This window comes from Temnothorax longispinosus, chromosome 8 (assembly GCF_030848805.1).
Source record: "Temnothorax longispinosus isolate EJ_2023e chromosome 8, Tlon_JGU_v1, whole genome shotgun sequence".
NCBI classification, from domain to species: domain Eukaryota; kingdom Metazoa; phylum Arthropoda; class Insecta; order Hymenoptera; family Formicidae; genus Temnothorax; species Temnothorax longispinosus.
The window spans coordinates 20,928,628-20,941,198 of record NC_092365.1 but is presented as its reverse complement, the minus strand read 5'-3'; the positions used below and the strand labels follow the sequence as shown (position 1 = coordinate 20,941,198).

The following is a 12,571-nucleotide window of genomic DNA, read 5'->3' as shown; positions in this document are numbered from 1 at the left end:
ATACGTTATTTAAATGTGATAAATTGTCTGGAGTAATACAGGATATAATCCAATTGACGTTCACGCGTCTCCGCGGCTCTTTTTATTAATATCGCAATGCGTACCTCAATCTGACCTTGGCGCGCATACGATGGATGATTCTTTAGAATTTTGATGGCTACTATGTCGCTTGTTCCTTTTTTCCAACATTTCACGACCTGCGAAAGAACAAATTGTCAATTTGTGCGGCTGCTCCGCTCTCGTGGGAAAGGATGGACGATCGCGCGGTTCAAAATACAAAAGGATTCATATCACGCGGCTGTTCTTACCTGCCCGAAAGTACCTCTGCCGAGAAACTCGAGGACCTCATACTGGTTGGTCATGGAGTAGAGAACTTCGTGCTGCACCAAGTGATAATCCCCGTCGCCCTGGGGATTGCTACTGCCGCCGCCGTTGGCCGCGTTGGCCACTTGCTTGCTATGCGCCGTCATGCTTGCCTGCTTGCTATGCTGTTGCTGCTGTTGTTGTTGCAGCTGCTGTTGCTGTTGGGTATGGTGCTGCGACACTACAGTACAACCCACCACATTCGCGTGGGCGGAGTGGACTGCCAGGTCGTCACCATTACCTTCCCTCGACCAAGTTTTTCTCTGTAGGGGGAATATACCTTATACAAAAATATTTGGGCGTTAAGAGATTGCCGTCGATAGTAGATTGCGGAGGAGCGGCATCAAAGTTGGATGATTGGGAAAACGGTAAAACGAGAGCAATCGCGACGAGGAACAATATACGTCTTTTATATAAACCTCTCGACGACCACACAACTCCGGACACCTCCGGAAAACGCAAAAATGCGCCGAACGTACTACCTGTGACGGACAATCCCAGAAGCTAGATATTTCTCGTATCGGTATCGACGCGACGGAGAGCTTCGATCGCCACCGATTGCGTGATTCGCATTCGCATGTCGTTGGAGATCAATTAACGGATACGTGCCTGTAGAGCGAACGTTATATATCGCGTACATCCAGCGTATTCGTGCGTTCTGCGAACAACGGGCGCCATGAATCAAACGCCCGCTCTCGTTGATCGCGGGCGGATCGAGGAAACGATCTCTCTCTCTCTCGATCGTCGGCGAAACCATCGTCCGCCCCGTCCCTTGCGAATCGCCAATCCTCGGCGACGTCGCGCATGGTCGCGAATCCGACAGAATTTCGCGGACGTCACGCGGACGGGACGTGCGCGTTCCAGCTAGCGTCTCGCGATATCCGCACGATGGTCGGTATATGAAATATGTAATGGAAGCCTTGAAAGCACAATCGATAGTTAACTACGCCATACGGAAACGTTATCTACGCCGCGACGACTACGCGCTCGCAACACACCCCGCCAGCACGATAGACGACCGAAATACGATCGCCACAGCTCTGTAATTATCCTCGCCGGTGCGCACTTCGAGTACACGCGGTGTATGACCGTTAATAAGACCGGCTGGAGGCCAGAGTTTCGGGCGGTGGAAAAGGCGGAGGGCGACCGAGCGAGAGAAGGTGGAAGGAATCTTTACGGCTTCGAGGAATCGGATTATTCGCGCGGAGGCCTCTTCCTTCACGAGCCTCCTCCGTCAACGATACCGATACACCCGCTTCCGGGTGGCAACCGGCTCTCCCGACTCCGTTTTAGGGTGTGAGATGCGTCGTGCCGTGCCCGTCTCGACGCTCTGGGCAGTCTCGTGTCCGAAGACAAATATATTTCTTTCTCTTAATAAATAAAACAGCGTAACGAGCACCTATGATTCGGTCGTCGAGGATTTTCGAATCGATCGGCAGGTTGTATACGCGCGAGGATGACGCATAGATGCACAAAGCGCTGCAAATATCGGGGCTCGTTTGTAGTGGTATTCATAAAGTTAGTTTGCCGGTAATAGACGTCACTTTGCCACGACGTTGCGCCGTACGGTCGCGAATCGGGGAATTAACGAGCGTCAAGGAAATTGTGATAAGAATTGTCATTAGAAGCCTCCCTTGTCATTAGAAGCTCGTTAACTCTCGGACGTACGCGGGGCGATTTTGCTGCAAACGCTAAATCAAGCGCACGATGAGAATGCGCGCGCGTTCGAGGACCAACCCGAGGACCGACCGCTCGTCGATCGTTGCGCGGAGTATCCACGGGGATATCGGCATGCATGCCAAATAGATTCGGTCCCTGGCTACTGTGTGCCATTTAAACGGTCAGGAATGTCGGATTAGATGAATGCGCGTCGATTTAGAACCTCGGTAATCCAAAGCTCGATGCACGCGAGTCTCTCAGCGTTGCAACAGGGACGGCGAGAGTTGCGCGACGTAACGACACGGCGGCGGCGCAACGACAACATTACGAGACGTGTTTGTGTATCGCGAACGATGAAGCAAGAATGTTTAAGAGACACTCGTATCGCGAGCACAATGAATCAATGAAAACATCGCGACGTGTACGAACCGTACGATATTACCGAATCGACATCAAAACCGTGACGCGAAACTTTGCTGAACAAATAGGACGACGAGTGCGAGAGAACGTTGGATGATATCGTATCGGATGAGACATTAGGGAGCGATTCTTAAATGTTAAGTTTAAACGAACTCGTGCCACGCACACCAGAAACAGATTCACGTCAAGCCTCGCGAGGTCTCGGAATCGGGATTCAGCCTCATCGCTGATTAATCGCGGGGCGATCCTATTGAACGGTTGTGACGCGACTATCGAGAGACGGCCGAGAGATCGGTAAGATGCAACGGACGAGAGCGGTCGAAACGACACGACGGACAGTACAGTATCTTCTCGCTACAATCCGTAGATCGAGCCTTTCCCTTTCGCCCGGCTTGCAGCAAGAGGCATCAGTTGCGAAGCGAGAAGTATCACGACTCCGTTGCCAAACGCGGTCTCGGCTAAAACGACCTAACTCTCGATCTGCGCCGCCGTATGCCAATAAGCGGTTAGCGGTCATTAAGTTTTATTTGTCGGAGCGCTGAAGACGGCGACACGTACAAGACCGCGGGGGAAAAGTTTCTCCCGTCTGCACTCCACACTAAGGGGAATACAGAAAACTAACGAACGGAACGTTACTGTAGTTACTCCCGTTCTCGTAATAACACACGTAAGCGTGCATAAGCAGTCCGCTCGAGAGGGTATACGAGCAATGGCGAAGCGATAACAAGCTGCCGCGAAACTCGAAACCGGCAAACAATTGACATTGAGACATTGCGAATTGTTTCCTCACTGTGCGGATTACGCGCCGTATTGAAAGAAAAATATACAAAAGCCGCGCGTTTAGCGAGAAATATGGGCAAATAATGGCAAATATTAATGACGAATCTCAGCTGAGAAAGAAAAAAAAGAGAAGTGGAGGGGAGTCAATCATTAACGTCATTAAAAAGTTAAACTCTAGAAAAAGCGTAGCGATCAACCTCGAGATGCGAGTCTCTAATTTCAATTCCCTAATTTTGAACTTTAGCCCGCGATTCAACGCTACAAACGAGCTTTATAATGGATGAATGCAAGGTAGAATTCGGCGGGCCAGATTTAGCGCGTTGAACGCGTAGACCCGCGGGGGCACACGCGAGGGGGCACACGGATTGTTCGTCGGACAATTACAAGCGTGACGACAAAAGAGATGTAGGAAGCGGCATCAACCAACCTTCTGGCCACAGCGCTGGTACGTATCTAAGAGCTTGATCGTCGAGGCTCGTACCAGGGTCTGCTGGTTCGGGCTACTCTTCTGCAGCGCATTATTGTTGTGCAGCGAGCTAAACGCGGTATTAGCACCGTTCACGGAGTACCGTTGTTGTAGACCGGTATTGTCCAATTGGTAGTCGCTGGTCGATTGGACCAATGCGTGCTGGATCACCGGCTGGCTCACGTTGTAATCCAACTTGCGCTTCTTGCTGTGGTGGTGAACGGTGTTGTTACTGCTGCTGCTGCTGCTGCTGCTGCTGCTGCCGTTGACGCTACTCGTCTGCTGTGTTTGGATGAACATGTCACACATTCCCTGTAATCAGAAAGCAACAACCTCATTAACGTCGAACGCGACGGTCGATTAATTTCTTTACGGCGTGGATTATTATTATTATATTCACTTATTACTCCAATAGCAGTTTCTCACAATCAGATAGAAATGATCAATTGTCAAGAGCGTGACATAACGCTTAAACATCCTCTCGTATCACAGAAAATTAAAACGACATCGGTGCGTTAAATATTCGAGTAGGGACACTATTTTCTTGGACGTTTGAAAGACACCTCGACACAAAAGTGTGAGTCGCCGTGGCGGAAAGAAATACCGCGGAGAACACAAAAAGTAAGGCCAACGACCATGAATATTTTAAAACCTCCTTCGCCGACGTGTGTCCACGTCGTCGGTTTGGGACAGTGATTCTCAAAGAGCTGTCGCCAGATATCATATTTCTACGCGCGAACAGCCGTCGCGGTCGGAGCGGTTTCCCATTTTTTTTTCAATAAATACGATCGCTCGTTTGCGAGGAGCAAACAATTTCCACGGGACTTATCGGTTAACCCATCTCCGAGATCGATCTTTTACCCTCTCCTACCTACATCGTCATCGTAGCTGAGAATTCTCATCACTCGTTTCTAGGCTATTAGCCGCTCTTATCATGCGGATACATTAACGATTTACATTTCGAAACAACCTGTCAGTTTCGAGGCTCTATTTTAAGAACTTCGTAGCCTCTTCAGCCTATCGCGGAAAATCGTAAATTTCGATGTGAGACACGCGCTGCCGCGATTTACATTGAAAATGATTGCCTCGTACGCGAAAATGAGGTCTGTATCATGCAATAGATGACCTACAAAGAATGAACGCATCACCCAAAACGTTTTATTATCGTTTTCAGCGCCTGATTGACGTTAAATCGATTTGACGTCAAATAAAAAATGAAATTCAGATTAAATGTGGCTTAATAATTTAATGTCGCAAGGTTCCTTAATTGCAGCGACATGCGGTACCATTTTTCTCGTTTGCCATCGACACACGGATAATTCCATCTGATCGCACTCAGATAGGTACGTAGTACGTAGTATTGCACAATGTATGACTCATAGTCAGAGTTGCCGCCCGAATAATACCGGGCGTACAAAAACATCCGATCGATCGCAATCCCGCAATGTCTCGGAAACGCAACGCGATTTCAATTCTACCCTCTTGGGCTCGCCCTCTCTTCCTCAATCTATCTCATATCGGTACACATCTCATTCTCTCTCCCCCTCTCTCTAGCGTTCTCGCCGTCATTTACCCGCGTGCGCGACGTGCTCTAATTATAGTGCTGACTGTCAGAAATGCTGGTCGGCATTATGAACGATCTACGGTACCACGAGGTACAGTTACGTTTAAGTTAACCGGCTCGACACCCGTCGGATCCTAACAAAGTGGTGCGAACAAGTAGTACGACCGTGCCGGGTTCGCCTGGCGAACCATAAAAAAAAGAGCAATCGCATCTTAGCGAAGGGTTGCAGAAAGACATACTCCCTGCGTTCTCCAATCTTAATCAAAATGCCGAACATTGGTATTAAAACACTAATTGAAAAAATTAATAACGGTATCACATTCATATATTCAGTAGAACTTTGTTTAATTACTAATTGGTTTAGCTGCTTTGGAGAATCAACTCTCAAGTACAGAATAATGAACTTTTAAAAAAATAAAAAGCAAAACTGACATACGAGGCGTATAACGATATATTATCCGTATATTTTGCTCAACGTTGTATAAAGCGCGGGTATGCGGGACGTGTATACGAATACAAATGGAAATCGCGGTAATCCGTTTCAGCGAAATAATAAGCAGCGCTCCGTGGAACTCGTTGGAAATGTGTGCTCGGGGTAATTCATCAGGTCGCGTCACGGTGACTCAGCCTCGAGTAAAAGTAACGAAACTTTGCGTCACCCTGTAGCGGCCCCCGCACCTCCCGTAATCCGTGTATATGCCGCGCGTTCGTGTACGATCGGGGTACACGTAGGTATGCATCGCATCGCGCGCGCTTATATTCCGCGCGATGAGTCAAGCCGATCGATTGATGAACGAGGAAATCCGAGCTTGCTCACCGAACGACGAAAACTTTCGTGTCAAAATTGCGAGGTAGCCAAGTAACAGCGAAATCCGAGTGACCGGTTGCGCGTCCTGACCGTCTTGATGGACTCACGACGTATACAAGGTGACGCAGAAGTAAGTGCGACGCAACGGTAAGAATATGTCGATTACTGGCAGTTCTACCTGGCGATTTTTTAGGAGAGTGCAATTTTCGTTATCTCTCTCTTTCTCCCTTCCCCAAGTCTCCTTAAAATTATTAGAAAACGGAGGCAGAAATTTCTTCTTAATTTTTTATAATAAATATAATAATAAATAATTTGAATTGATTTACTCATCAAATATTTTCACGAAAAAAATTTATCTTTACGTTTATAAAGGCTTTGTTTTCATTTTGTAGAACCTTTAAAACATCCTGTATGTATAGATACGTTCAGCTGCTTGCGCTTTATGGCGAATCAAACGTATACAAACGGGACACAAATAATGCGTTAATCTCTCTAGGCGCGACGACAGATTTACAGTGTATACGGTAATATTTTTCAAAAAATCGTTACGAGAGCGATATTTAGCAATACCGAACTGCGCCGTCGGAACTCGTTTGTCGCGGCTTCGGATTCCCGGCAGTGCACTCCGATGAATATCGCAAAAAGAGACACCAGGGAGAAAACTGAAAGAATACCCGAGTTTATCTTTAGAAAAACACCCGCGGTATCGCTAGGAAAAACTGCCGCCTACGATATATGATAAAAAGGTCATCCATTTTTAAAGATGTCACTTTTCTAGGTTGCTGCGCCACGTGAATGCGTAGGAAGTGCTTAATATAGGACGCTGCAAAATCAGCGGGAGGATACGCTCCTCATACGGTATTCGCGGCGTGTGCGTAATAACGCGTGCGTACGTGTATACGTTTATTTACGTATTTCCGAGAAGCACGCGAATATATATTCCTTCGGCATTCGCGAAAAGTGTATATAAGAAAAAGAAGATATATATATCTCATACTTTCCACTCGTTCGTAAAAAATCGTTCTCTCTCCGGTAACGGCAAAATTTTGTCCGCATCCCGTACAGCAAGTAACAACCGGCAGCGATCGTATTGGCATCTTGGACAGACGGAATCATGTTATCTCACGTGACCACCAGAGAAGTGAGCGTAAAGATTCAGCGGTCATGCACCGGTGACCGGTCATTCACTGATGCATCCACCCCGCGTATACGTTGATAGCACATAATCAATATGTACCGCGACACATCTGCGAGAAGTCACTTTAAAAGTGACCGAGCGGAGCGTAGTATCGATGGGAAAGCGTATCGTCGCGCGACGGAAACATCGATATTGCAATGCAACGCAACGCAACGCGACGCGACGCGACGCATCGCTCGAGAAACGACTAAAATCATGCAGACACGTGACGCGGCGGGAGAGTCGCGCCGCGGCGCTCTCTTGTAATCGCGATATTACATTAATTCCTCGCGCTACGCGCCAAGCGAGGCTTTAAGCCACGACTGTTGTAAATTAGCGTCTAGTATCGCGGCCATAAACGTCCGACGGTTACGCACCGTATTTATAACCAGCAATCTTCCGCGCGGCTAAAGTTTCGCCGACAAATTGGACGTTTGGTGCGTTAGGCTTCATTTGCGCAACGGCATCGGCCAACAATCGAGGGAGCGGAATGTAATCCTTCTGCGAACAGTGCGCCGTAAATACAAAACGTCGCGCGTCGCGCCTAAATGCAAATGTGACCGCGCGCAATGTTAATCCCCTTGTGGTTTTACCGGGTCTTCTGATAAAGATCCGCGCGTATCTGCGTATCGGTGACGCAGTTGCCCATGATATGCATCCCAAATCGTCTTTTAAGCTTGTACTTTTTTAAGAAACAGAAATTATACGCGTTATCTGCGGAAAGCCGTGGACTTTGCAGTGTGTAATCCGCGTGAAAAAATATGGGCTTAAAACGGTCTAGAGATAACGACTTTAATTATATCTTTAAAGAACTTTGCGCTCTCGGTTCTTCCTCGGTGAGTAACGCTCCAGGTTTCTAGCTAGCGTGTAGGTCTTCTTAATCATTAAACATTTCAACGTCCGACTGAAGAACGTAGAAACAGGTTGCGGTAATTCGAACGTTCTATTTTGAGAAAGCGACCGCGTTCATTAAAGCTTAATCAAAGCCGTTTCGCGTGAACGAACAGATATCGTTATATCGCGGCGCGTCGCGAGACGGCCGGCAACGACTTTTGTGTCTCGCGTTCGCGTGCACGCGCCGGTTAAAGGTTTCGCATTCATCGATATATCGTCTTCGCGGGATCTAATTATAATTTTTATGTAAACCCACCCTTGCGCAAATAAACGTGCGGCCGCGCGGAATAAATCGTCGGGCTTGTTATTATTACGCAAGGTGCGCGCCGAGGCACAAACCTGCAGCTTTTCGTGGAAAAGACGCGAAGCGCCAACAGGTCGATGGCGATTAAGCAATTGTTACACGGATTAACACACAATGGGGAAGGCCACGCGCGCGTCCTTATGACGTCAATCTCTCCTGCCGAAAAAAAATACGCGCTTCCTATTCGAGCGACAAATATGAGAGGATTCGCACGTCTTGAGAAAAAAAATATTTATATATATTTTTTTAACCACGTTTGCTCGCTTCCCTATTACTTCCGGTTTTCATTCTCATATTCGCTGTGTGCGCGCTGTGTGCCCGTCGATCGAACGCTACATCGTGCGATTTTGTGACGAGACCCCACCCGCAACCGAACGATATTTATATATCGATCAAACTCCTTCGGACGATGGAAAGACAGCCCACCTCCTGACAACCCAAGAGAGGACACTTTCGTCGACGTATATTTGCCGCGGTGAATTTCGAACGAAGGCGGCACGGATCATTGCGGACAGGGGGGAAAGTTAAGAAAACCTTCCGCCCGGTAATAATGGTCTGCGGAGCCGAGCATGAAGTTAACGTGGAATATTATGGGAGGGGAAACATTACGTCGGGGTGCGTCATTACGGTTCGAAAAAGGATATCCTTTCTTCCGGTGCGGGCTTCTAGGGCGTATCGAGGATACGAAGATACAATTTACCACTACTACTATGTTGTGAAACATTTTCGATATCTCGATGTCTGTCAAAAGAATTCTTTTTCGCAAACCGAAACTTACGGAGTCGAAACATCGGAATCCGGGCTTTCGCGTAACAAAGGCGAACCGACAGTATAAACAAAGGTATTTTAGTACATAAAATATAAAATCTCTCCGAGAGAGAGAGAGAGAGAGAGAGAGAGAGAGAGAGAGAGAGAGAGTTTCTATATCTGTATTTTAGAAACGGGAATTTATAAAACAATTACTCATAGTGTTAATAATATTAGTGTTATCGTTGATTTCACCGCACCTTAAATGATATAATTTAATCGAATGTAATTACGCTAGGCGCATCAAGCTAAAAAAATCTCGATATTTTTTTATGAAAATGTGCATTTTTCAACGCGCGTTGAAGCAAAATTGACGTTATTAACGTTTGGACAGTCGCCAATCTTAGCAGACAGACTTATGCAGCTAAAATTCGTGGTAAAATGCATTCCCTCGGCGACGTGACGTGTCACCGGCTTACCAGCCGGTGCACGGTGCAACGTTACTCCGACACGAATGCGCGAGTGTGCGTAGGTTCGACGCACTCACACGTGTATATCCCCGTGAAGGAGAACAGCCTGCACAAAAATGCTCTAACGGACAGGCAACGTGTGTCCTGAAATGCCCGCGCATGTATAGTATAACGTGTGTATAGTGAGGTTCGCACGAAAAAGGCCAACAGAAAGAAAGAAAGAAAGAAAGCGCGAGAGAGAGGAAAGATGGAGAGAAAGAGAGGGCAAAGGACCAAACTGAAAAAAGAAACTTTAGTCGAGACTACAAAACCTTGTATATATCGTTCCATCGTATTTCTTTACGATCCACCTTTTGGCGAAGAAAACGTCAGTTCGAAAAAGTAATTGTTGACCTCACAATTGGTGAAACTTCGCAAGTAAAATGTTTTAATTTGCTTCAATTTACTGGCATGCTCTGTTATTAGTTTTGGCTAGTAATTATATTATGTTGATACCTAATCGTCTGACAATGAGATGTTACATTGCACGAATACGCGGTCTAAAGTAACTATAGGAAACAGTGCTTCACGGGTATGCATCTGAAAAGTAATGTAAAATAAAATAACATAATGCATTGTTGTATTTCGCGTGGAACGATCATAGGATGTATACAGTACTCATAGTACTGTCATCATTCGAAGCACTTTCCCCATTTGTGCAGCCAACTAATGGGTATTCAAAACATCGTCCGTGTAATAGATATTGAATTCAATACTCGGTTATTACCTGTGATTTCAGGTAATGGGCCCCGAGAGAAGGCCCCCGGCTATAATTTTGTGTGCCTGCTGCCCGTCAGGCGGCAACAAAAAATCATACGGCTCGGAACATGAAGGTACGCAGGTTTTTTCTATCATATCTGTCTTTTCCTCGAGGATCAAGGAGGACCGAGAGAATTTCTAGGATTAAGAAGGATTTCCATATAGATCGTAGGGTCAACGTCGTCGCCAGTCGCTATGGAAATTAACATGTGTATGCAAAGTAAGCGAATAAGCTACCGGTCGTTTCTCGAGCGCGATGCAGAGTAAAATATCAAAATACGTCGTAAACGGTTTAATTCAGAGAGAGAGAGAGGAGTCCGAGCCCGCGGATGATTCTTCACGAGAAGCCACTCGTGTGTATTCTCATTTTCCAAATGGCGAAGGGGCTTGACGCGCCGCATTCGAGCGAGCTGCGTTTGCGAAATACGCACGTTCGCAGCGAGTCGTTCCAAACATCGTAGTCAGTTTTGAAATGTGGCACACGCACACATGAAAAATTCCGCGCTTTGGCCACGATCGTATCTCGCGCACGACTCCGCGGAATCGTTATACCATCACGTCGTAAAACGTGCCACTGAACGAATAAGAGTACAATTAAAGCCGTTTCAGCAATCATCGACTCGACAAGCAGATACAATAGTCTGTGCGATTACGCAGTTTACAATTGGAGATATTCGCTCGATTTTTGAACGGCTCGAGAAGGCGATAAATAGCGATTGGTATCACAAGCGACGATAAAAAGCTCTCTGCAGGGTTTCCTTTGCCGCTGTGGCGGGAGAGTCTGATCGACATTTGGCGACAGCGAGCCGTCTCTTTCGGGTGCGAAACAACTTTGTTTTCCCCCCACGCTTTTAACGCGGGGGAGGAGGGGTAAGGGAGGAAACAACGGTACGACGAGAGCTGCCAAAACCCGAGGCGAATTACGCCCGAATTAAACGTAAGCCGCCGCGCCGGCCGAGCGAATCGATAAGCCCTTACCGAATTCAGGCCTGCCTCCTCGCAAAATTGCTAATTACGGCGCTCGGCTGGGAGCACACTCCCCGAGCGCATTCCGGCGCGCAGCAACGGAGACTGGACCCGAAACCCCCGAGTCTATACTACGTCCAGGACAATGGCCATCGTCGAAAACGAAGGGCGACGGGGCTCTCTCCATGCTAATGGCCAGGTACAGGGAGATATACCCGCATCGGAACGGTCGGAGCACTGAATGCCCGTGTGTGCTCGATGGAAACTACCCAGCCGCGCGCATATATACGGGGTGTGCCCAAAAATCAACACACGCGTACACGTCGGGATATGGAGCGGTTTCTCGCCGATATATATACGCCACACGGCCCAGATCCGATCGCAGAGTCGTTCGATTATCCCGTGACGATGACGAAACCATCTCGAGCGTATAGATACATAAGCGCGCATACGTGCGTACATACGTATGTACATATACATGTGAGGAGAATAAATGTTACATATGAATATATATATCTATATCCATCGCGCGAGTTTCGATACATTTTTATCAGGATACTATAACTTCGGAGCCGGATACGCAGACACGCCAATTCGATGCTCGTGCGTGCGTGCGCGCGTTTGTACGTGCATGTCGCGTACGTGCGCGCGTATACAACGCTCGGTTCAACAACCACCGTCGACGGACGTGTGTGGAGGCCCGACGAGGCTCGAGGACAACGTTCCGAGCGCCGGCAATCGCGAGCGATAGCGTGACGGCGAGAGGAAAAATCGCGATCCAGAAAGATGACCGCGACGCGGCTGGGTTACGCCGACCGGCGCGGCGTGGCGGCGAGCGACAGATGTTTCGACGGACCTAACCGAACGTAAAAACGCGAACGTAAAACGACGAAATACAGCGTCACGGTAATCGGATTTTCCGAGGAATACCATACCCTGGACAGTCGGAATCTTCGTCTCGCTCGCGATATACGTATATTTGCGATTTTACGCGCGATGCTCCCGACGCGACGCGCTAGGCAACGATCGGTTACGCGCGCGGATCGGAATACAGCGGTGCAAATTGAATAAGACGAAGGTGGAGGAGAATGCGTCAGCCGACGACTCGCGTTTTAAAGCCGGGCTCTAATCATATCTACGTGGAAAAGTCATATA

At 47.8% G+C, this 12,571-nt stretch overlaps 1 protein-coding gene across 12 annotated transcripts in view; it reads right to left on the bottom strand.

Moving 5' to 3' along the window:
• Hipk (Homeodomain interacting protein kinase) overlaps positions 1–12,571 on the bottom strand; it is a 31,589-nt gene that overhangs the window by 15,319 nt on the left and 3,699 nt on the right. For 9 of the 12 annotated variants that reach the window (XM_071786067.1, XM_071786060.1, XM_071786063.1 and 6 more), the window contains exons 2-4: positions 3,650–4,000; positions 309–626; positions 105–197 (exon numbers count right to left, since the gene is read on the bottom strand). In XM_071786067.1, the coding sequence (XP_071642168.1) occupies positions 105–197; positions 309–626; positions 3,650–3,997 (759 nt within the window). In that variant the 5' untranslated portion in view covers positions 3,998–4,000. Of the gene's footprint in view, positions 1–104; positions 198–308; positions 644–3,649; positions 4,001–4,088; positions 4,221–7,057; positions 7,154–12,571 lie in introns of those variants that run through there. The other 3 variants (XM_071786061.1, XM_071786062.1, XM_071786071.1) reach the window with 3 other exon arrangements.